Here is a 23,105-nt window from a genome sequence, read left to right on the forward strand (position 1 = left end):
TGTGGCTGCAGCTCAGTGGGCTGGTTCTACACTGAGTCCCAGTGACGAAGGCATGTTAGGAAGGGGGAGAAATACCAGGAAGCATGGAGGGAAGCAGTGGATGGAGAAACCAAAGGATGGGAGGGAATGAACAACATGGAATATCTCTATTTATTGCCAGGCGTTCCTGGGGCCAAACCACATTCATCAGACAATTCACGGACTTTTTTCCCCAGTGACTGCAGATTCATGATCTCTGAGCTGGAAACCAGGTAAAATAATCATGGCAGAAACCAGATGATTCACATGCAAATCTCTTCATTTCTGACAATTTCTTCACATCCATGAACTCATTCTTCTCAAGCCTGAATTGACATCTAACAACTGGGATTCCTACATCTGCTGCCCTCTAGGTCCTCAGTTCACAAAGGTGACTTCTCCTCTTATGTCAGTGATTCTCTAAGGTGCCTGCTTGCTAGCCCACCTGTTCTTTTCTCACTCACACTGAAAGAAGAGCTCTGTGTTCCTGGGTCCTAGAAAGAAGCGTATGATAGGTGCACTCAACTACACGGGGATGCAGCCCCAGCATGGAGTAGGGTGCATGTTATGGAATTTCCAGGTGAAACAGAGTTGTAAGTGAACAATACAAAACCAGACTCTCCTGGGATGGTTTAGTGGCTTCATGATTCTACTCAGTGCTTCATGAACCTGCTTCAATATCTGCTGAAGGGCACCATTCCATGGAACATAAACCTCTGGAGGAACTGAGTACATCTCCAGGGTTAAGTTGCTCAGCTTGGCAGTGTGGCCCAGAAGCATCTTCATGGTGTCTATGGACATGAAATTCCTCATGAAGCAGAAGGTAGTGAGCTGGGAGCAATAGCTCAGTGAAGGCAGAAAGTCACAGACCTGTTCATCTGTGATGCCACAATTTTCCAAGTGCAGGGTGGTCAAGGTAGCTGCAACGTTCTTGAGAAGAATTTGGAGGGGCTCAGGGCTAAAATCAGTCAGCCGAATACAACGTATTTGCAAGACTTTCAGCTGTCTCGTCTGCTCAGCCTGGGGCAGCTGGATCCAGTCAGAGTGTGAGAGCTGGCAGTGAGTTAATGAGAGGGTCTCCAGTGGGGACAGGAGGCACCTGCAGAGAGACCAGGCAGTTAGATCTGCATTTGGTGGGGCAAAGTAGGGGGTGGACGGAACAACAAGATGGTGTACCAAGTGTCCCATGAGTCAGCTTAGTCTGGTGCGGATTTCCCATCACCTGCTTGAGTGAATCTTGGATCTCCACACTCCCCTCTCCTCACTCCCAAGCAGAAAGCACAGCACTTTCCTGATGAGGGCAGCAGGAGCCAGGCAGGGAGCAAACATCAGGCAAGATGTGGCCACAGATACTGGGCTGCCTAAAGAGGCTGCCAGCAGTTTGTGTCCCTGTTCCCAGACCTGCACCTGTGCTCCTTGCCCTCAGCCTCAGACCCCTGAACCTCCATCTGGTCACCAGCCTGTCCTGGGGCAGAGGCTTGTCATGGGGACTGCTGGGGGATCAGAGAGGGCTTGGCATTTCTCAGCACCTTCCCCCAGGAGGGATTTCTGAGGAAGAAGTCACACACTGGCCTCCCTCTCGCTGACCCCTTCTCCTGGCATCCTGACATGGTGGCCCTCTCCCATCTGGTAGCTTCAATAAAGTGGCTCAGGGGCACCATGCTGTGGGACTGAGGAGTGAAAAAGGCTGTGTGTTGGTGCTCTAGTGCTTGATGCCTGTCACATCTCTTGGGTGCACACTATGGTCACTAGTCTTTCTAAAACAGAGAAAGGCTGTTGTGAATACGGAGAGAGCTCCACATCTTACCTGAGTACCCGGTCCAACTGGCCTTCCAGGAAGTGAACAGTTTCCATATAAATCTCTTGCAGACAGTGAAGATTAATAAACTGAGAGGTGATTTGGGTAAATAACTGTTCTTCCTTCTCTGGGGAAAGGATGGCCGGCAGAGAGACATCAGAGAGAACGAGTTTGTGAAGATTTCGCATCTGACCCAGGAAAGGGGCAAACTCAGCCAAGGTAAAGAGTGTGGAGCACTGACTCACACACACCTCCTGCACAGAATCAATGTTCAGCATTTCCAGAACTTCCATGACAGTTTTAAAGCATTTGGCTGTAACACCCAGCCTGTCACAGTCCAGCTGCACCAGATCTCTCTCCTGTACCCACTTGAGAACAGAAGAGTCCACTGGGCTCATATACCCTTGATAGAGCCACTGTTGTAAAATGACCTTGAGGGGCTGCTTTTTTGCTCCCCTTGACCCAGTCTCCTCTGTTTTTCTCCTCTTCGTGGCATCTTTGGAGCAGATTTCCAACTCTTTTCCACCCCAGACTCTCCAGAAATTCTGGTGCTTGACCCGCATATCTAGCACTTGCAGTCTCAACCTCCTGTGGGTGAAGCAGAAATGGGTGTGAAAATTTAGGCCGGGACCCAGTTTCCTGCTGTGCCTTCCTCATCTCTGAGGTCCGTGGTTATCTCTGCTACTCTTTCTATGCTGCAGTTCTCTGCTTCTCTTTTTGTCCTTACATCATCACGGTCCCGATTCCCTGTGCCCGTGGGAGGAGTAAGAACTTCTTGCTCCTTTCTTTCACAGTGGCCTCCACCCTCAGCTGAGCTCCCCATCTGGCAGTGCCCGCCAAGGTGGGCCAGCAATGCCTGAGACTTCCCTAATCCTCTGCCAGGCACCATCAGAAGCCACTGTGTCACCCTTAGCCCCCACTCTCCCTGACGCTTTCTGCCATTCCCTGATTCCAGAGCCCTCCCTCCAGGACACCTGGGTTCCACTCACCTGGAGCGAACCTTCTGGCTCAGCAGTACATCAAGCCCATCCAGCACAGCTTGTAGCATTCTTTTTTGCATCTGGCCAACATCCACCTGAGCATCCAAAATCTCTGTTTTCATCATACTCATCAGGGCTCCCAGGGGCAGGCAGGGAAAGGGCCAGGACAGCACCATGGCCTTGAGGACCTCTCCATGTCCCTTGGTGAAGGCCTCCATGAACACTACTGGAAAGAGCGCCCCTGGCAAATATTCCAGGGCCTCCATGGCCAAGGTCTTGTCCCTCAGCAAGCTCCGAACTGCCAGCTTCTGCAGTAGGGGTGGGGACTGGGTGTTCATCCTGGTGAATCTGGAAGGCCAAGAGTGCTGGGGATACACTAAGGAGAGAGAAGTCCTTTCAAGCAGGGCCGAGAAAACCCTTCTCACCCTTTAGGAGACCAACCTACAGCCAAAATGTTCATGGTCTGACAAGAGTGGAAGTGTCCCCAGTCTGTCCCACATCTACTTTGCCTTCTGGTCCCAGAGCCTTACTTCTGCTTGTAGTCAGCCCAGGAAGAGTGTCTGATGGCTCCAGGATGAATCAGGGTAGAGGAAAACCCACATTTCCTATCACAGCACCCAGACTCTGGACCGTCTGTGAAAGGTGAGCCAAGGAATCTGAAACTGACTCCCACCAGGTTTGGAAAATATTCTGATCCTCACCCCAAGGAAATAGAACCAGGAAAATGGAAAGTCCTATGGCCCAGTCTCTAACTTATCAATTCCCACAATGCACCTGGCTAAGAAAAATTAAGCAATGAATTCTCATTTCAAATAATTGTAGAACCCGGAATCTCCTCTTAAAGAGGAGCTGGTGGGAGCAGGGACAGGTCTGATGTGTGTCCCTCTCCCTTTGGTTCCAAAGCCTATACATCATCTGGCAGTGGAAATAGACTGAGAAGGATGACACTCACTGGTGTGAGCAGTGACTTGCAGATATCTGAGGCCATTAAGTACAGTGCTGGATGCAAATATAGCATAACCTCATGAAGTTACAGTTTAGAGTTTAGGGTCTTTGTTATTCCATAGTTTTTCTTTAGAATCTAACTGAGCCTTGTTTCAGAAACCCTCTCAATTTTGTGTAAAGCACAAATGTCCTTTCATGGGAGGTTTGCAAATAGCCAATGTGAGGGCATTATTCAGTTCTTGTACCTGCTGATCAAGGCTGCACTGTAACCCAACTCTGCAGATCACCAGCATTCTTGCTTCATAATTTGTTGCTTATACAGAATGTATGTGTCTCATGTTTTCTTTATTTTGTTCTCCTTAAAGCCCTAGGATCCCTAAGATGCTACCAAGACCCGCATAACTTCTAAGCATTTAAGAATACAAGGTTTTAATAAATTACATAGCTGTAGTAGTCATAGCACAATTAGGGCTTAAAATATGATTTTTTTTTTTTGTCTTTTTGAGACAGGGTCTCACTATGCAGTTCAGGCTGGCCTTAAGCTCATTTTGAAGCCAAGGCTGGACTCAAACTCAGAAGTATCCTCCTACCTCAGCCTCCCAAGTGCTGGGATTACAGGCGTGCAACACCAGGCCCAGCCAAGGCTTAAAATATGAAAATGCATATTTATACACTCGTTTCTGATCACAGCTGAAATTCGTAGTTTTCCAGAATTCCCAGGTGCTGTAGGAACATAAGCCCCATGAATTTCATGGCTTCACTATACACAGATCAGAAGCTGGTGGAGGTGGGGTTTGGAAGATGGGGAAGTATGTTTGGAAGGGGAGAGCAGATAAATGAGCTCAACAGAAGAGGAGCTGTTTGGGGAAGGCAATGAAGACAAGGTGTGGTTTTGCACTGTGGAAATCTGGGGAACAGGAGTTACCTGAAATCAGTTCTTCACAACTGTGGTGTGTGGCTGTGCCCAGATTGGTAAACTAAGGTCTTCTCATCTGTGAATGGGGTTCACAGTTGTACCTGATCATCCTTCATTCTTGGAGGGAAGTTCTACCATAATGTCTAGTTTGGATTGAGGATTTGGGCTGTCAGATTGTAAGGAGACCTCTCAGACTCCTCAGCATTTCTGTTCCTGCAATGTTCCTAAATCTTTACCCTCTTCCTCATCTCTCCAGTGAATCTGGGGAGGATTTGTCTCCACTGTAATGCCCAGTACTTCCCATCCCCAGCATAGCCTTGTCCTGCTGGTCCATGATGCAGAAATCAATGGACCGTAATGACTTCCTCACCTCCCACTTTGTTTCTGTGCCTGCCCTCAGGGAGCTGTGTGGCCTTGGGAAGATGACTTACCCTTCCTCAGTTTGCCCACCACCCAGTCCAGAGGATTAGCCCCTTCCTAAGTAGCTCATGGCCATGTGTGTTTAATGCTAGAATTAATTTAGGCAAACCCTGATGTTGTCCCTGGGAATGTACTGATGTCAGCTAGGTGTGGTGGCTACATCTCCAATCTCAGTACTCTGGAGGTGGGGATGGAGGGTCTCTGGGAAGGCAATGCCAGCCTGGGCTACATAGTGAGTTTAAGGCTATCCCAGTCTGAACAATAAATAAAAATCAAACAAAAGCACAATAACACTAAGTTTTCTGATATCTTGCTCTGAGGACTTGTGTGTCTGGCCCTGAAATCTCACTACAGCCCCCAAGGCCATGCTGCTATTATCAACCCCTTACTTATAACCTCTCTCAGTCACAACGGATAAAGCAGATTGTCTGCTCACTACAAACTTCCGACTCTACAGGATGGTCATCCCCTTCCTTTCTTCTTCCCAGGTCACAGCCATTTGCTGCAGCACTAAGAGATTACCAGTGAGCGGTGGTGAAGTCTGTGTAGCAATATTATAGAGTATTTTCAAGTTAGGGTGAAAAATGTTGAGCTATAAATACTCTCACCATCTTCTCACACAAGTCAAATTTATCACTTAGGGATGGCTATGGGCATGAAAGAGATCGAACTTTTTATTTCTTTTTTTGCAACAGAGTCTAGCTGTAGAATTCAGGCTGGCATTGGACTCACTATGGAGCCTTGGTTAGCCTCAAGCTCATGGGGATCCTCAGGTCCCAGCCTCCCAAGAATCCTGGGATTAGGCCGGGTGTGGTGGCACACGCCTGTAATCCCAGCTCTTGGGAGGCTGAAGCAGAAGGATCCTCAGAAGTTTGAGACAAGCCTGAGCTACAAAGTGAGCTTAAGGCCAGCCTGAGCTGCATATACAGACCCTGTCTCAATAAGACAAAAAGAAGAAGTGCTGGGATTATAGGCATGCTCGACCACACCTAATTTATACACTTTTAAAAAGATTACATAGAATGGTTTTCAGCTTTTTGAGGAAAAAGTACTTCTAACTTATTCATTCATATGATTAGAAAGTTGATAATAATTTTTGATAACAGAAGGGAAAATATTTTATAATCCCACACACAGCAGTGGTGTTGCAGGGACTTCATTCCAGCATATATGAGACTCAGGGTGATCAGAGGTTCCCACTCAGCCTAGGGAACTTGATGCATTTGAGAGACAAAACAAGTTTGGAATGTAATGAAATTTGGACCTAGCTAAGGTTACATGTTGACAGAAACTTCTCCTCAGATGCCCCAAAAATGGTAGGTGTGGATATAATCAAATGTTTTCTCAGCTCTGTAATAAACTGACTTCTCAGAATAATAAACAAACCATGAGTGGTCACACAACCAGGTAAACCAACCACGCTGGATGCAGAGGCAGGATGATCACAAATTTGAATACATCCTGGAGTATGCAGCATCTGACAATTTGTACAAAAATGAAACAACCACTAGGCTAAGATGTACCTCAGCGCAAAGGTCCTAGGTTCAAATCCTGACATGAAAAATTATTAATAAATTAATGCATTTATTATTTTTTGTTTGTTTGTTTTTCTCCGGTACCGAGAACCGAACTCACGACCTTGCGCTTGCCAGGCAGGCGCTTTTGCCGCTGAGCTAAATCCCCAGCCCAATGCATTTAAAGTTAGGGGTTGATGGACAGGTAGGGTAGAGCATGCCTAAAATCCTAGCACTTAGGAGGCTGAAGGGGAATTACTGTGACACTGAGGCCACCATGGCAAGTAAAGCATATTCAAGAACAGCCTAGCTGGGCATGGTGGCTCATGCCTGTAATCCCAGCACTTGGGAGGCTGAGGCAGGAGGATCGGATCGTTGCAAGTTAGAGACCAGCCTGGGCTACAAAGTGAGCTCAAGACCAGCCTGAACTACATAGCGAGACTCTTTTTTAAAATAAAAAAAGTTGAAAAGAAAAAAGAATAAAATTGACAAACCCTTAGCCAAACTAAAAAAAAAAAAAAAAGAAAGAAAGAAAGAACAGCCTGAATTATGTAGTGAGACCATCTCTTAAACATACAAAAGAAGAAAACACAAACAAATTCAGGCCAGGCATGGTGGTGCATGCTTGTAATGCCAGCACTTGGGAGGATGAGGCAGGTAGATCTCTGTGAGTTTGAGACCAGCCTGGGCTACAAAGTGATGCAAGGCCAGCGTGAACTGCATGGCACAGACCCTGTGTCAAAAAACCAAAAAAAAAAAAAAAAAAAAGATATTTACTGCAAGAATCAAATTATTTTAGATGAATGCAAATCTGTACATGAAGGCAAAATCTAACCTCACATCTAATCATCTGAATCTGCAGAAAAAGGAACATTAAGGGCATCTTGGGCTGCAGGTCACGGTGGAGATTGGCTAAGGGCAGAGGGGTGCATGTGCTGTGGAGGGCAGTGACTCACCAGGGCTGGATGAGGTGACCGGGTGCGCAGGCTCCCAGGAATCCAGGCAGCGACTCCAGGCTTCAGGATCTTGGATGGCTCCTCAGAGGCTTTTATTGAGTCCTGATTCTGCCTCCCTTATCAGATAGTGCTTTCCAATCTGTGTTGATTCTGAGCCTCCACCCAGGTAATCCTAGTGCTTCTCAGCTTTTTCCAGGTTAATACAGAGATAGGAGGAAAAATTCCTTTTTTTTTCCTTTGGTCTTTATCAGAGAGGGTCTCGCTATGCAGTTCAGGCTGGCCTAGAGCTCACTTTGTAGCCCAGGTTGGCCTCAAACTCACAATGATCTTCCTACCTCAGCCTCCTGAGTGCTGAGATTGCATGGGTGCCACCACCATGCCTGGCTAAAAGTTCCATTTTGAAAACTGAGAAATAGACTTGGAAATCCAGGGCCCACAAACTGATGGAGTCCACATCATTTTGAGTTCTACTCTTATGTGACTGCCATAGCTCTGTGTTTTATATGTTCAGGGCAATATCTGCTTCTGATACTGGCAGAAGAATATCAAACCTGAAAATCTGTGTTTAGGGGATCTTTAGGCACATAGAAATTATTAAAATATTCCAGATTTAGAACAACTGTGTAAGTCAGTAATGGCATTCTCAGGGTAGGTACAACAGCAATTTCCATGTATCAGTAGTGTCTTGGGTTCTGTGTTTCCTGACAGCAGATCATGTGTCCACTCAGGGAGGAGAGGGACCACCTAGGGTCTTGAAGACCTGGGTGAAAACCAAGCCTGGTGGCCCCTGCCTGTAATCCCAGCAGTCTGCAAGGGATAGGCAAGAGTACTGCAAGCTTGAGCCCAACTTGGGCACGTGACAATTTAGTAAGATCCTGTCTTAAAATTTAAAAATTTCAAAAGTAAAGGGACTAAGTATGGTGTCACTTCCTGTGATCCCAGCACTAGGGTGGCTGGGTCAGAAAAATCACTGTGAGTGTGAGGCCATCCTGGTCTATGTGGAGCGCTCAAGGCCAACCTGAGTTACATGTGAGACCTCTTCTCAAAAAACAAAACCAAAATCCAAAAGGCAAAGTGTTGTGAATGTATCTCATTATAAAGGCCCAGGTTTCCTTCTGCAGTACTGGGGTAAAAAGAACTAAATGAATTCTCATTATAGGAAATCAGGCTTAAATTATGATGTGAAGTGGGCAGGAGGGTGCCCATTGTGTGACCCTGGGAAAGACCCAAATCAGCTCAAATGCTTGGGGCATTTTTGAGAAATGTAGGTATTATAGACAACTAAGTCAGGTGAAAATATAATAGGCAGTTAGGGTTAACTTCTGGAGTCAGTGCACAAGATGAGAACACATCAAAACTGGGGCTGGAGGTACATCTGAAGATTAAATTCACAATGGCCAGATTTCCATACTTCCTAAAGGACAAATGGAATTTTGAGATTTTGGGAACACCTTTTTGGGATTTCCCATGTAAGTGGCCATAATCTCATTAGGGGTAAATAAAATTAAGACTAAAGGCAAGGCTAACGCTATAGATTATTGACAAAGTTAATGATGTTGTCCACATGCCTTTACTATATTTAGTCACTGTTGGCTAAGTGGCTGTACTAGCAATGGTATTAGTTGATTCTATTTTGACTCATGGTGCATCCACCCCATCTCTGTGCTGTATAAATTTTTGTTAGAGGACTCAACTCCTTTGACAACCCTTTGTCTCACAAATTTTCTTTCTCAATCAATTTTCCTATGATTAACTGCCCTTCTTGCTTAGAATTCATTCTTTGAATGTGGGGAGTACGAGGTTGGCATGTCTGATATCTAGTAAGCTGTGTGTTTTATTTTCTCCCTATGTCATAGGTACCAGGATTGAAAGAATTTGTGTAGATGCAATTTGGAAATCAACACAGGGTACTACAAAGCTCCAACAGACATTCTTAAACTCAACACTATCCTTGATGGCAGGGAGGTACACTTGGTCTTTGTTGCCCCAGACAGGGAGAGGGTGTTTAGCTGGGATAAGCTCCATGAACTGACTTGAGAGGATGAAATCTAGGAATGTGAGCTGGAACAGAGCTGAGAGAGTAGCATTGCCAGCCTCAGCCAGTGAGTCACACATTTTCAAGTTCAACAACTTCTGAGAACAGAAGCTGTGGTCTCACAGCCAGGAACATGGTGCATGCCTACAATCCAACACTTGGGAGGCTGACAAGGAGGACAGAGTGTTTGAAGCCAGCCTTGGTTAGTAGTGATTTTTTTTTTTTTGTCTTTTTGAGGCAGGGTCTCGCCATGCTATTCAGGCTTGCCTTGAGCTCACTGTGTAGGCTGGCTTCGAACTCACAACAATCCTGCTGTCTCAGCACCCCAAGTGCTGGGATTACAGGCATGCCCCACCATGCCCAGTTTACATAGCGGTTTAAAGGTCATCTTGGACTACACAGTGTAGCCCTGTTTCAAAATGACACAAAAAAAATAAAGCAAAAACTCAAAAAAACCCTCCAGTTTCTTAGGGATTTTGGAGAAGAAAAAATTGTATGTCTTTTATGGACCACAGATTCACAATGGCTTATTTGATAAACTTCTCTAAGGGATAAATGGAGACTTGGGATTGTCACTATCACCCTTTTGATATTTCCCATTATCTCTTTAGGGATGGACCAATCTCTCTCAAATACTAGGACTAAAACTGAAACCAATAGGATTAAAAACTACTCCAGGATAAGAGCCTTCTCAGCCTAAAATCACCTCCACCCTCTCAAGTCAACCCAGGATTATCTGGTTCCTGATGACTCATTGACTTCTGGCCTTCCACCCACCCTCAGGCTTTGGATAATCCTCTTCTCATGCTAGACACCCAATATATAGTGGCAGTTTGGGGTGACTTTGTCTCTGCCCATCCTGTGGCACTGACCTCCTAGGCCCCCATCATGTATGTATCTGGCTCTGTTTCTTATTCCATCCTTGCACTGTACCCATCATAGAGGCAGTTGTAGATATAGGCCACATCCCTTGTACTTGGTGTCTGAACAGGGACATTCTACGTAGGCCTGAAATGGAACATGCACCTGAGTGGAAAGACGAGGTCACGAGGCTGGGAGAGGACTCTGTGGGAGGAACTTGGCAACATCTAAATAGAAAGTGGAAAGTAAGCTTTTGGTGGTATGGAAAGGTTTCTGTAGCTGGGAACATGGGGTAGAAGCAACATAGAGTTCAGCAGAATTATATACAACCCTTGTATAAGCTGTTTAAACAAGCAGGAACTAGAGTTTGACTGGTACCTTATCTAAAATGATGATGAGATTATAAAACTCAATCCTTGGGTTCTGCAAGCACGAACTTTAGATTTAGAAGATTGGGGTGGGATCAGTGAACGTTTAAATTTATTTCATGGCAAGGGTGAAATAGTCATCCAAAACATTCTCTTCTTGGGTAGTAGGAAGATCTGTTTTCAGACCCTTAAGCCCTGCAGCATCTAAAGCACCAATAGTACAGTGAATCAGGGAGGATAATAACAAAAAGAAAAATCAGATAGAGAGGAGGGCCAAAACTAAAAGAGGGAAGAAAAGTGGATATATGGGAAGGTATAATTTCCAGGTGCTCTCCCTAAAACTGGGGAAGAACAAACAATACATATGGTGGGTGGGGAAACTCCAGGGACAGCACCTTCAGGCCGCATAGGTCAGAGCTGCCTTGTACCTCACCTGTCTTGTTACCAGGCAGTAGTCCCGGAAGCAGCCAAGCAGGGAGAAATTATGGGAGCTTGCTGATTTCCAGTGATCTATAGACCAGACCCAGATCATCAGAATCAGCTGTGGGCAGAACATATAATTTTTGACTTTATGTTGGTAAAGGAATTAAAAGAGTGTAATGAATAATGGAGCTCAAGGGTCACTTTATATGGGAATTTAGATTCTATTGTGAAGGCTCATCACTTAAGGCCTAAGTGTGAGGTGTTCTTACCCACTCCTGTTTGTCTCCTAGTCTATACATAAATTTTAATGCTCAAGTTGCAAGTACAAGCTAAGGACCAGGCTGACAAGAATAGAGGGCAGGATAGGGCTAATATAAGTGCAGAAATGATATTGCAAAGTGATGATGTGCAGATGTAACGCTATAGTTGCAGTATATCAATGAGATTTTGAACCAACAAGATCTATAGTGAAAAGAGCTTGGCTTAGTGTGTTTAAGGATGGGACTTCTGTCCAATCTTTTCTTAATATCCTACAAGGGTCGAGAGAATCTTACACACAGCTCGTGGCTGTCTTACTTGCTTTTCCCTTGTTGCTGAGCAAAATACCTGAAGCTCAGAATTGAGGAAGAAAATTTTACTTAGCTTAGAGTTTGTGGAGTTTTCAGTCCATACTTGGCGGACTCCAAGGTAGAGTCGCACACAGCAAAGGGTAACAGTCCATAGTGGTGAAAAACAAGAAAAGCAACAAGAGCAAAAAGAGAGGAGCAACAAGTCTCCACCCTGTGCAGCCCCAAACCTGCAAAAGTGAGAGACTTTGCTTTGAGGAGAAAGCCTGAGAGTGCCCAGTTCCCAAATGGCGGCACTGGCACCAGTTTCCAGAGTGGCGGTGGTACAGAGACTGTTTTGCTCAGAATCAGGTGCTGAGTGCTCAGTCATTCAGGCACTTGACTCATATGGCCAAAAGAGAAGACAGCCTTGCTACTGCTCCACTTGGCAGCAAAATTTCACATCATGCACATGGCACTGGTTTCAGATGCATGCATAATGCAAGAGTTCTGAGGTTAAGAAGGTTTGCACCTAGATTTCAAAATGCCTGGGAGGCCAGCCAGTGTGCCCCTGTGAGGGCAGTGTGTGAAGCTGTGAGTGGAAGGAAAGAGGCAGTGGACACCCCAGAAGTCTGGAAAGCCAGGAAGGTGGATCATCTAAGGAAAGCTTCAAGGAGGGAGCAAATTGGACCTGACAGAGAAGCCATGGAGATACAACTACCAAAAGCACCATAGAGGTGGAGCCACATGGAGCTCACAGTTTGCCACAGATTGCCTCAGACGTTCTACATGGAACTGCAAGACTTAATGTTCCCCTGCTGAATGTTGGACTTGCTTTGGTCCCATTCGTTTATTTCTCCCTGTTTGTACCTCTTGGAATGGTACTGTTCATCTTGTACTATTGAATGTTGGAAATGATTAACTTTCATTTGTACAGGGGCTCACAGCTAGGAGGTTGCCTTACATCTCAGAGGAGACTTATAATTTAAACTTCTCAGCAATGCTGAAACTGTTAGGATTTTGGCAACTCTTAGAGATGGACTAAATGCCATTTGCCTAAAGGTATGTACATGAGTCTTTGAGGGGCCAGGGGAAAAATGTCATGGCTTATGTCTAGATGTCCCCCAAAGCCTCATCTGTGAAGGGATGGGAGTGTAGAGTTTATGATTGATTCACTGTCCAAGGCTGGGGTTGTGGGTGTGCATGCTACACCTGCCCTGTGGCAGAAACTTTGCATTCAATATGAGGGAGGGAAAGAGACTTTCTGTGTTCTGCTCTTCCCTTTTTGCTACTGCTGCTTTTGCTATTTCTCTGCTGCCATGGACTGTTGCCCTCTGTCTTTTGCCACTCTGCCTTGCAGGCAGCTGAATATGCACTGAAACCTCCACAAATGGTGAGCTAAATAAGCCTTTCCATCCTTAATTCTGGGCACCAGATATTTTGTCCCAGCAGTGAGACAAAAGTAACCAACACAATATCTAACTGCAAGAAGCCATACAGGCAAATTCCTCATGCTCAAGTGGCTGATACACTGGTTTTCCAACTCACTTGTGACCATGGCAACCAAGACTGTAAATAGGCTCTGGCTACCATGTGAACTCTAAACATTTCAACACTTACATTAAGGTTTGTCAGTATAGAGGGCCCTTCCTGGTCCTTGTCATGACCCAGGAAGTTTATATTTATAATCCCAGGGAAATATTATTGGAATCCTAGAAAGTTAACTTTAATCTACCACCTCCAGGGCAACCCATTGCAAGAATAAAGACACTAATGCATGTTTGCAATTACAGAGGAACAAGGGGTCCTAAGTCCAGCCCTGATGATGGCTATCTGGAACACAGGCCTCCACCCAGGGTTGAACCCAGGTTTTTTTCAATTCATGAAGAAAGGAGTATGTTGAAGATGACTGACTGTGAGAATGATGGGAAGTAGGTGAGTGTTGTGAGCTAGGCTAAGTAGGAGGCATGAAATCACCTCCGCAATATGCAGAAAGTGTTAATCTACATAACACAAGTGAGATAGAATCTAATGTTTTGGGATTAGTGCTTTAGCTCTGGTGTGTAATCTTTCAAGCCCAGGAAGTCATCTCCTCTCTCTCATGCCTCATCCCTGCTGACAGCACAGAGCACTGGCTCTTCTTCCTACCTCTTCCTGGCTCACACAAGCAAACAATGGGGTGCTAAAGGGAAACACACCTGCCGTCTTCAGAGACTACCATCTTTGCCTTGGCTGGACCAAAATGCATTGCTTAAAGCCAATTGGAAGGATAAGGAGAAGACGTAGTCATCTCTGTACATATCACTACATAAAAATAGGGTGAAGATTAGCCAAAATGGAGACATTTGCTCCTCCTTTAAGGAGTAACTGGTCCTCCATAGTTATCTCTTCTTTGCTTTGAAGAACCTAGAGCACAGTCTGCTATGGCTGCACGGCTGTGAATTAGTATCATATTGTGAATCCTTCATGACACACTTTAATGGGAAGGATTATAAACAAGAGAATGAGAACACCAATTCCAATACAAAATGAAAAGTGAGCCTTGAGTTATGTAAGGCTTCTAATTGTTCTATAACACTAGCAAATTTATCCCAAATTTATCCCAGTCTGTGGCTGGCTGTTGTGACACTGACAACACAGTTTTTGAAGAGCATCTATATCTATAGTAATATGTTGATGGATTGCTCCTTGTATTATTTATCATTTCCCAAGGTTGTAGACTTTTGTTATATGGTAATGGGGTGATACTGATAGGGCAACAGAGAGTCCATTTTTTTTTTCTAACTCCATATCAACAGAAGCCACTTAAAATTTGCTCAAGATGTAGTTGACTTTTCATCCACTTTCTACCCCTTTGCCTGGTTAGTTATCAACTCACTTTAAGCAAAATTTGTTCAGAGTTTGTCTCTGGGTTTGTTCTGGATTTGTTCAGTTCTGGACTCTAAATTTTTTCTTCAGCTTGGTAGTTAGAGGTGACACATGATTCCCAGATTGTGTTTGGTTTGTCTGTCTTTTTGTCTGCTCTGTATTTTTCTCCCAAAATGTGTCTGTGATTTCAGGTCACTGCAACCTCAGACTCTTCTTTGGGTTAATGACTGAGTTGGGGAGGAAAGAGCTGCAGAGGTAAAGTGTTCTCTCTTTGTTCTAAATTGAGCTATTTTGCGCTCAACAGACAGTAAGCCCACCATTCTGGTTTATACATGATCAAGAATTTTGACAAACTTAAGAGTGATGCGTGTTTGTGAATTCCTTGATCGAGTTCTGATAATTAATAAATGGTCACCTAAGCAGAAACTCCTTTTACTCTTGGTATCTGAGAAAGATGATCTTCCCTTTTGTCTCCCAACTCAGCCACCCCCTGTCCTGTACACCCACTTGCTTTCCTCGGTGGGAGATTCATCCTCAGCTGCAGCACTGAAACTGTGCCTTTCTATTCTCACCACTGAAGGCAGCCTTTCCCCAGCCTAGAACAGATTTGGAAGACGAAGTCTCCTCCTCAGATCTTCTCCCCGTTTTTCCTTCCTGGCAGTGAAAGATCTACATATGTGAGGTATACTAATTCTAATTTAGAGCTTTCATTTTAAAATCAGGAATAAGACAAGGGTTTCCACTATTACCACTCCTTTTCAACATCATTCTGGAAACATTAGCCAGAGCAATTACACAAGAGAGAGAAATAAATGAATAAGGACAGGAACAGAAGTGAAATTATCTTTATTCACAGATGACACCATACTCCACATAGAACACCCCAAAAACTCCACCAAAAGACTCCGAGAGTTAAAAACCACATTCAGTTGCATGGCTGGATATAAAGTCAATATTTTAAAATCAATAGCATTCTGGTACACAAAGAACAAACTTACTGAGAGGTAACTTAGAGAAACCATATCCTTCACCATAGCATCAGAAAAATGAAATACTTAGGGATCAATCTAACAGAAGAAGTAAAATGTTTACATATTGAAAATTTCAGTACTCTAAAAAAGGAGATTAAAGAGGATATCAAAAACAGAATTATAAAAAAGAAGAAAATGGAAATAAGGCCTTAACTTATGAATAGGATAAACCAACACAGTGAATATAGCCATAGTTCCAAAATTGTTATACAGATTTAATGCAATCCCCATCAAAATACCATTAGCATATCTCAAAAAACTAGAGAAAGCACTTCTTAAATTAATCTGGAACCATCAGAGACCTAGAATAGCAAAGGTAATCCTGGGCAACAGAGACAAGTCAGTTAGGTAATAATTCTAACACTTCTGTAACTTCCACTAACTCTAGTTGGGGAAGTAATGATGCTGAACAAGGTCTTTGCCCATAATGTGAAAAGTGTAATCATTCAGCTTGATATTCTCAGTCTACATATCACAGAGATGGAAATCCCCCAGTGGGAAATGGTAAGGGGGATCAACCCTCAGTGCTAACCCACTAGGGATGACCCCAATGGGGAATCAAGCTTTCAATCAGAGTTCCAATCAAAACCTCAGTCACATTGATCCAGTACAGATATAACAAAAAGTCCTAGATTCTCTGAGGAAATTCCCTTCCTCACTGAAGTAACTTTGGGGAGCACAGGATTAGATCTACCAGCCACTCAAAATGTAAATCTCATTGGGGACAACAAGCCGCTTGTCATTACTGCAGGGATTTGGGGACTTCCTCTTAAAAACACTCTGGGACTAATTAAGGGGAAAGCCTCTTTAAAAGATCCTGCTTTGTACCTAGTATTATTGATAAAGATTATGAAAATGAGATTCAAGTCTTTGTAGAGACAGTGAATCTTTGGTAATTGAGCCTGGAGAACACCTTATTCAATGGATATTATTACCCATGTCCTCATCTGGTGATGCTTGTTTTAGATAGGGCCTTCAATTGGGATGAAGCAGAGGATAAACTTCAGAAAGAGAAATATATTTTGCACAAAATCTGGTGAAGGCGTGACCCATGTGCTCCATTAGAATTGATGGAAAACCTTTCAAGGCCTTCAGATACATGTACTGATGTTTCTATAATCTTGTCTCATCAGTGGTCTGCTTCATGGCCTGCTAAGCCAGCTTCTGCACCATTGGTAAGACTCAGGTCACCCTAGCAAGTTTTATGATGTGAGTCCCTCATTTTTATCTCAAAGAGAATAAAAATAATACCAAACATTAGAAACAATAGAGAATTTCAAAGAATAAGATGATAGGAATTCAATAATGGTTGTTACATTGCATATTGTTGTTTTCAAAGTAGTTGTTCAGATTATGAGTATGGTCTCTAATTGCATCCATTTACCTATGGAAGCCTCAAGTTCACCTTTCTTTATAGCTAATACTCTATTTTATAAAATACCACATCTTCTTTATCCATTCCTCACTTGATCGGCATTTGAGTGGTTTCCCAGATTTACCTTTTACAGATTGCAGTGCTATAAACATGGGTGCACATCTATTGCTGTGGTATGATGTTTACTTTATAGTATATTTAAATAGAGGTATTATCCAAATATTCTATCATTTAGACAATGAACAATAAGGCTGTTGGTATTATTCTTGTCTGACTACAGAAGAATATCATTTGATTCATTGTCCACAAAATAGAAATATTTTGATATATACAGTGATTTCATAAGTTAAGCAAGTGAAATAGAATTTATTTCATCTTTAATATAGGAAACAGATACTGTAGTGTCCCCATCACTTTTAAATCACAAATAGCTAACAAACAGCAGGTGCCAACTCCCATGCAAACAATGCAGAAAGGCTTTTTGTCGTCTGCAGGGAAAGCACTCCATCCTCCTCACCTGAGCACCTCGTGTGTGCAGCCTTTGAGGAAATAGGCACAGTCCACGTGCAGCTCCTGGAAGCAGTTCAGCTTCCAGAGATAAAGAATGACCCCATCAGCATACTCCACAGTGCTACTTGAGGGATATAGTACCCATTAGCGAATGAAAAGACACCAAGTATTGGACGATTTCTCACCTGGCCCAGGAGCAAATCATGCCAGGTTTTTCACATCCTAAAAGTGGCACACCTCCACTTCCTGAACACAGTTCAGCACCAGCATCTTGAGGATATCCAGGAGGGTATCAAACAGCATCTTGTAAATCTCCATCTTCTTACAGCACAGGTGGACCAAATGTCTTTTCTGCTGGACCCACTCAAGGAAACAGGTTTGGAATCCATTTAGAGTCCTGCTCATGCTGAGAAGGTTTGCCATCACCTTGGAGACTACTGCTTCCTGGTCGCTAGATGATCATCCACTCTCTGGTCCCTACACTTGTTTTCTGGTGCCATTTTGTTTGTTTCAGAAATGACACAACAAACTGCTATGAATATTTTCAGCAATTCCATTTATACAGTGTTTCTCACCCAAAGGCTCGAAGTGCTACCTTGCTGGCCACAATAGAATACCTTTCTTTAACATACTTTTAAAATTATAGTATATCATTCACAGCTGTACAGCCCCCTTCTTCAAAGAACAGGTCAGATCTCATTCTAATTTACCTAGACGTTCAGCTTATGCTAATCTATAGGCTGATTCATTACTCACTTTTGTTTCCTCTTTTGATCTGGCTAGACAATCACATGGGTATCACTACCAAAATAATAAAACTTTAAGAAAAGATTTTCAATTGTCATGTTCACAGGTATTATGGTTTGTGTCTGGGTGTCCCCCCCCAAAGCCTCATGCATCGTGCGGCAGGCTTTTAGAGTTTGACTGATTATAGGTGTGAGAGCTACACCCGCCCTGGGGTGGATAGTTTGCATATGTAAGGGAGAGGAAGCGGCTGCTTGCCAGAATTCCTCCCTTTAGTGCTTGTTGCTTTTGTTGTGTTGTGCTGCCTTCAGTAGTTGCCCTCTGCCATGTGTTACCCTGCCTTGTAGCCAGCCAAGCATGGACTGCAACCTCCACAAACTCTAAGCTAAATAAACCTTTCCTTCCTAAATTTTGGGAGTTGGATATTTTATACCAGCAATGAGCAAAAAGCAACTGAGACAACAGGCTGGAAATATTCTCTCTTGCTCTACCTGTCAAAAAAATCATTCAGCATCCTGCAAAGGTTCCAAGAAGTTCATATGAAATAGAATTTGGTTGTTGAATGTTACTCACATCCCCTCTTTTCAGTGCTTGCAATATATTCATGTTTCAATTGATACCAATTCCCACTTAATTCATGCTACTGTCATTCTGGAGAAAAAAAATAGGATATGTTCAACCACATTGTTTGTCTGCTTTTTCTCCTATGGGAGTGCCAAAAACTACACAAATAGATAAAGGTCCTTTCACTAGACAAGCATTATCTTCTTTTTCAGTTTTGGTTTATGAAGCATCTTTTAGATATTCCATATAATTCACAAGGACAAATTATAGAAGAAAAGGCCCATTTAACATTCAAAAACTCAATTAAATAAACAAAAGGGGGAAATGCAACCTCCTCCACAGGCTCAACTGGACCGTGCCATCTTCACCTTAAATTTTAAAAATCGATGAACAGAAAGTAAGTGCACTGTGGCCGAATAACATTGGCAGTCTGAGCCTAACTCTAAACTGTCACGTGCTCAGGTCTTGTAGCAAGATAACACAGACAGGTATATGTGAAGGTCCATCACCATTAATAACCTGAGATGAGGGCATGCTTGTATTTTAATAAAAGATGGATCACCAGCATGTCTACAATCCAAGAATGTGTGACCATGGAAGATGGAAGTTTCTATGGTGGCACTGTTTGACTGTCCTGCCAGCCAGACCACTGACAATGACTTTTGCCTAATGAATCTCAATGATCAGCCAGCAACGAATCCAACCCCCAGTGACAGAGGCCAAAGCAATTATGAACTAGAGCCTGGAGAAGTCAATCCACAAGGCCAAGGCACTGGTAGACTGGCAGGATCTAGCAGAGATTCCCGACACCATGTTTGTTGTTATCACAGCATGAGCAATATGTATACCCTGAGTGCCAGGGATAGAATATCGAACTTACATTCTCACTGTCCGTTCCTTAGACCAGTTTCCTCAGTGGACCTTCCACCTGAAATTTATCATGAAATGGACACACCCTATTTACCAATTATTTTGATACCAGGCCCTCCCTACAGACATGAAAGTTAAGGCAACTGTTAATAATATTTCTCACGTTAGTTACTCACCTCTCTTGTAGAGGATGTTTCCATACAGTCTAATTATTGTTATGCTGCCTCTTCTCAAACCTTGTTGATATATAACCATGAAAACTTTATTATGTTAACCCTGGGGTCGGCATCCTATATAATTATTGGGGAAAATAATTTCAAAACTAAATTGTGATTAGGATTTTTTTGAGACCTAGTGTCTTACCATGCAGGGTGGCCACTATCCTCAGAGATAATTAAAATTACCTTTAATAATCTGTCCCATGAGTTGGAACAGTTCCATGTGGCTAACAAAACCACCATGAGAAGCCTGTACAGCTTGATATTCCAATTCGATAAACTGTCAGCGTAGGGCCCATCTTAGTAACTGCCTTTGCTTTCTTTCATAGGTATGAAATGCTTTATTCCACCTGATTCTTATAACAGGCGAGCTCTGTTAATTGACTTACAAAAAGGTTCAGACTAGGCTAGTTACAAACTTACAAACTGCAAAAGTTCTTATAATTCACATTGGCCAAATATATTTGAGTGCATTCTTATTTTATAAACAAAATGTCTCATGTGTATTTGTTTGTCTGTCCATCTTTAAAAAGTTATTTTGAGCTCAAAATTTTTTCTGTTTTGTAATTTTGTATTTTTGAAATACTTTTGTAATTTAATTTTGTTTTAGATAAGTGTCATCAAAATTAAAAACATGCTTCCACCTAAGTTGTCAGCTGGGCAGAATGATGTTAAAATTAGTTTTATGTATGTAATACACATTGTTGTCTGTGTACAATAACTGGAGAATCTTTCACGTGTCAAGTAATGGGTTAAGTGTTAGGATCTTGTTGTCATGGGTCGTCAGAAATTTGTTAAGGCAATTAAATGGGGACCCTTGAGGCTTGGGGAAGTATTGGACAAGACTCCCTTTGGTGAATAAATGAGTAGCTGCCTGAGTAAAAAATCATACTCCACCCTTTGTTAATCAGTAGGAGAGCTCAGTTACCTCCATAGTCTTATGGGAGGCACCCCTAACAAATTGTTCAACATCAAAAGTTTAATTTTTCTAGAAAAAAATACGATAAGGTTTTCTCACAAAAGATGTTCTTGGTACAAACCTAAATTAAGATACAAAAGTTTTCACAAGTGTATGACAATTTATTATTGTTAATATCATGTTGTATTAAATGTATTCATGCCTTCCAGATGTAGTCTTCTAAAATTTAGAACAGATTCTTTATGGTGACCAACTTTTTTAATTGTGTGTAGATATCTACCTTTTCTCATGCTCCAGGTATCAGTGATAGAAGTCTACATCAAACCAACATGAGGCCACAACTCAAATGATAATTTTTTAACAAAAATATATGTGTTATGCTTGCTATAGATGTGCCACTCTACTGAGAGATGCTTAGATATTAAGCAGTCCAGACAATTTCAATAATGTATTCAATGACATAATACTAAAGGACAACAATTTAGATAAAAACTTCTTATGTACTAGATACAGTTAATCCACTGAAAAGTCTACTCTGTGCCAAGATGGAGATTAAGCATGCTACAAAAATGTCATCATCACTGTTATGCTAAAATACTATGTATAGCTTTTGGTCTCAATTTTGCTCTGAAAAACTATATAACAGTGTCTGCCAATACTTTACAGGGATTCAATTACAACATCAAAGATTAATAGGAAATGACTGAATTTTGCTATCTTTTATATTTCAGAATGCTTAATATTCAAATAAATTGTAATAATTTTACTCACTGTTCCTATTACAATGCTAACATCACTGATCTTCCCTTCTGATTGTACAACAACTGAAGTTCAGAAACCAAATCTAGAAATGTAAGTAGGCTGAGAGGATAGCTAATGTTTTGGTCCTGGCCCTCCAAGATCAATGAGAACCAAGGACGTGAGGGAAACTTCCCTGCAGAATTATGCAACTCAAGTGAGTTACACAAGCTCCTGACCAAGGAGACTGTTGAGCTACAGGGCATGGAAATACAGCCAACACTGTGCCAAAGGAATGTTTCTAGAAGGAAAGTCTCCCATGCTTCCATTGAAAGCAATTGGTCAAGCAAAGGCCATGACTCATCCTTATGGCTGACACTGAGAGGGGACCTGAGAGGCTCTGTGAATGTTTCAAGGTAAATCCTGAGGAGATTTGACTGACTTTGATAGATAGTGAGAGGTTAATTTGAATTAACACGTGTCTCAGTTTAACTTGGTCTTAAACACCCAGCAGAAAAGAATAACAAAAGATGTGCAAAAACAATGCCATCATAATAAGCTAGATGTTAAAAGAGGAAACTATAGTTGACCCCATCTAGCAATTTCCAGTTACACCTGTAGCTCACCACTATTATGAGTCATTAAGAAAAACTACAGAAAAATCTGTAAAAGCTCAATCAGATTGTTTAAATTCTTTAGCTAAAGATTGTCCTTCAAAACCACCAAACTCTCCATCCTACAGTGAAAACTGGAGTGAAACTTATGACAAAATAACAGATATTCAGATAACCTCTATCAGTAGAGAGATTTAAGAACCAGCAGGTTACAGTCCTATTCCACTCCCTAAAGAACAGTCTTTGCCATTTTCGCAAACTGCCTTTCCATTCTAGTGGTAATGCTTTGCTTATACATCCACTAATTTCTCAGAAAAATTATTTATTCCTGCCTAGAGACTGCCAAACTTCAAATGATCATGAAAATGGAGCAAAGCACAAAAGTGCTGGACTGCTTTTACTGGGACCAAGAAGATTAACCTTGTAAGGAGAATTTATAAGTGCTAAGCCACAAGATAGTGTCTGTCTGAGGCCCATCAGATTAGCTCTCAGGAGAAGATGCCTGACCATGGTCACTCCTACAATGATGCTTCTCATCTGAAAGCAGTTAAATGAGAATAATGCCCATTCTCCCCCAACTGCAGTTAGGGATATTTCTTCAGAGGGTGGAAAATTTACATGCCTTAAGTATTTGGAAATATTGTAGGCAGTCAGACAGGGCTGGGCCTTGGAAAGTTCAGTGCAGAAGACATCTGTGGCTCATGGTGCAATTACAAAATCAAAAAGTGGAGTATGATTACCTCCACTTGCGTCATTCCATCTTGCTATCTTTACCTTGAATTTCTAAAACCTGGTTGCAGAAAGTAAACAGCTTCCAATAGGACATCATTGGCAAAAGGACAAATGCATTAAGCATGCTTGGGGCTCAAGTCCTA

The 23,105-nt window shown here is 42.6% G+C and overlaps 1 protein-coding gene across 1 annotated transcript; it reads right to left on the bottom strand.

Moving 5' to 3' along the window:
* Positions 1–543: 543 nt before the first annotated feature.
* LOC102004876 (PRAME family member 12-like) lies at positions 544–17,881 on the bottom strand. Its single transcript, XM_005414982.2, has 5 exons — positions 17,801–17,881; positions 17,571–17,641; positions 2,806–3,144; positions 1,826–2,404; positions 544–1,117 (listed from the first exon to the last, which is right to left on the bottom strand). Exons 1-5 carry the CDS (start codon positions 17,879–17,881, stop codon positions 544–546), a joined length of 1,644 nt encoding a protein of 547 aa, XP_005415039.2.
* Between the last annotated feature and the right edge of the window lie 5,224 nt (positions 17,882–23,105).

Source organism: Chinchilla lanigera, unplaced genomic scaffold, assembly GCF_000276665.1.
Source record: "Chinchilla lanigera isolate Chin_1 unplaced genomic scaffold, ChiLan1.0 scaffold00214, whole genome shotgun sequence".
Taxonomy (NCBI): domain Eukaryota; kingdom Metazoa; phylum Chordata; class Mammalia; order Rodentia; family Chinchillidae; genus Chinchilla; species Chinchilla lanigera.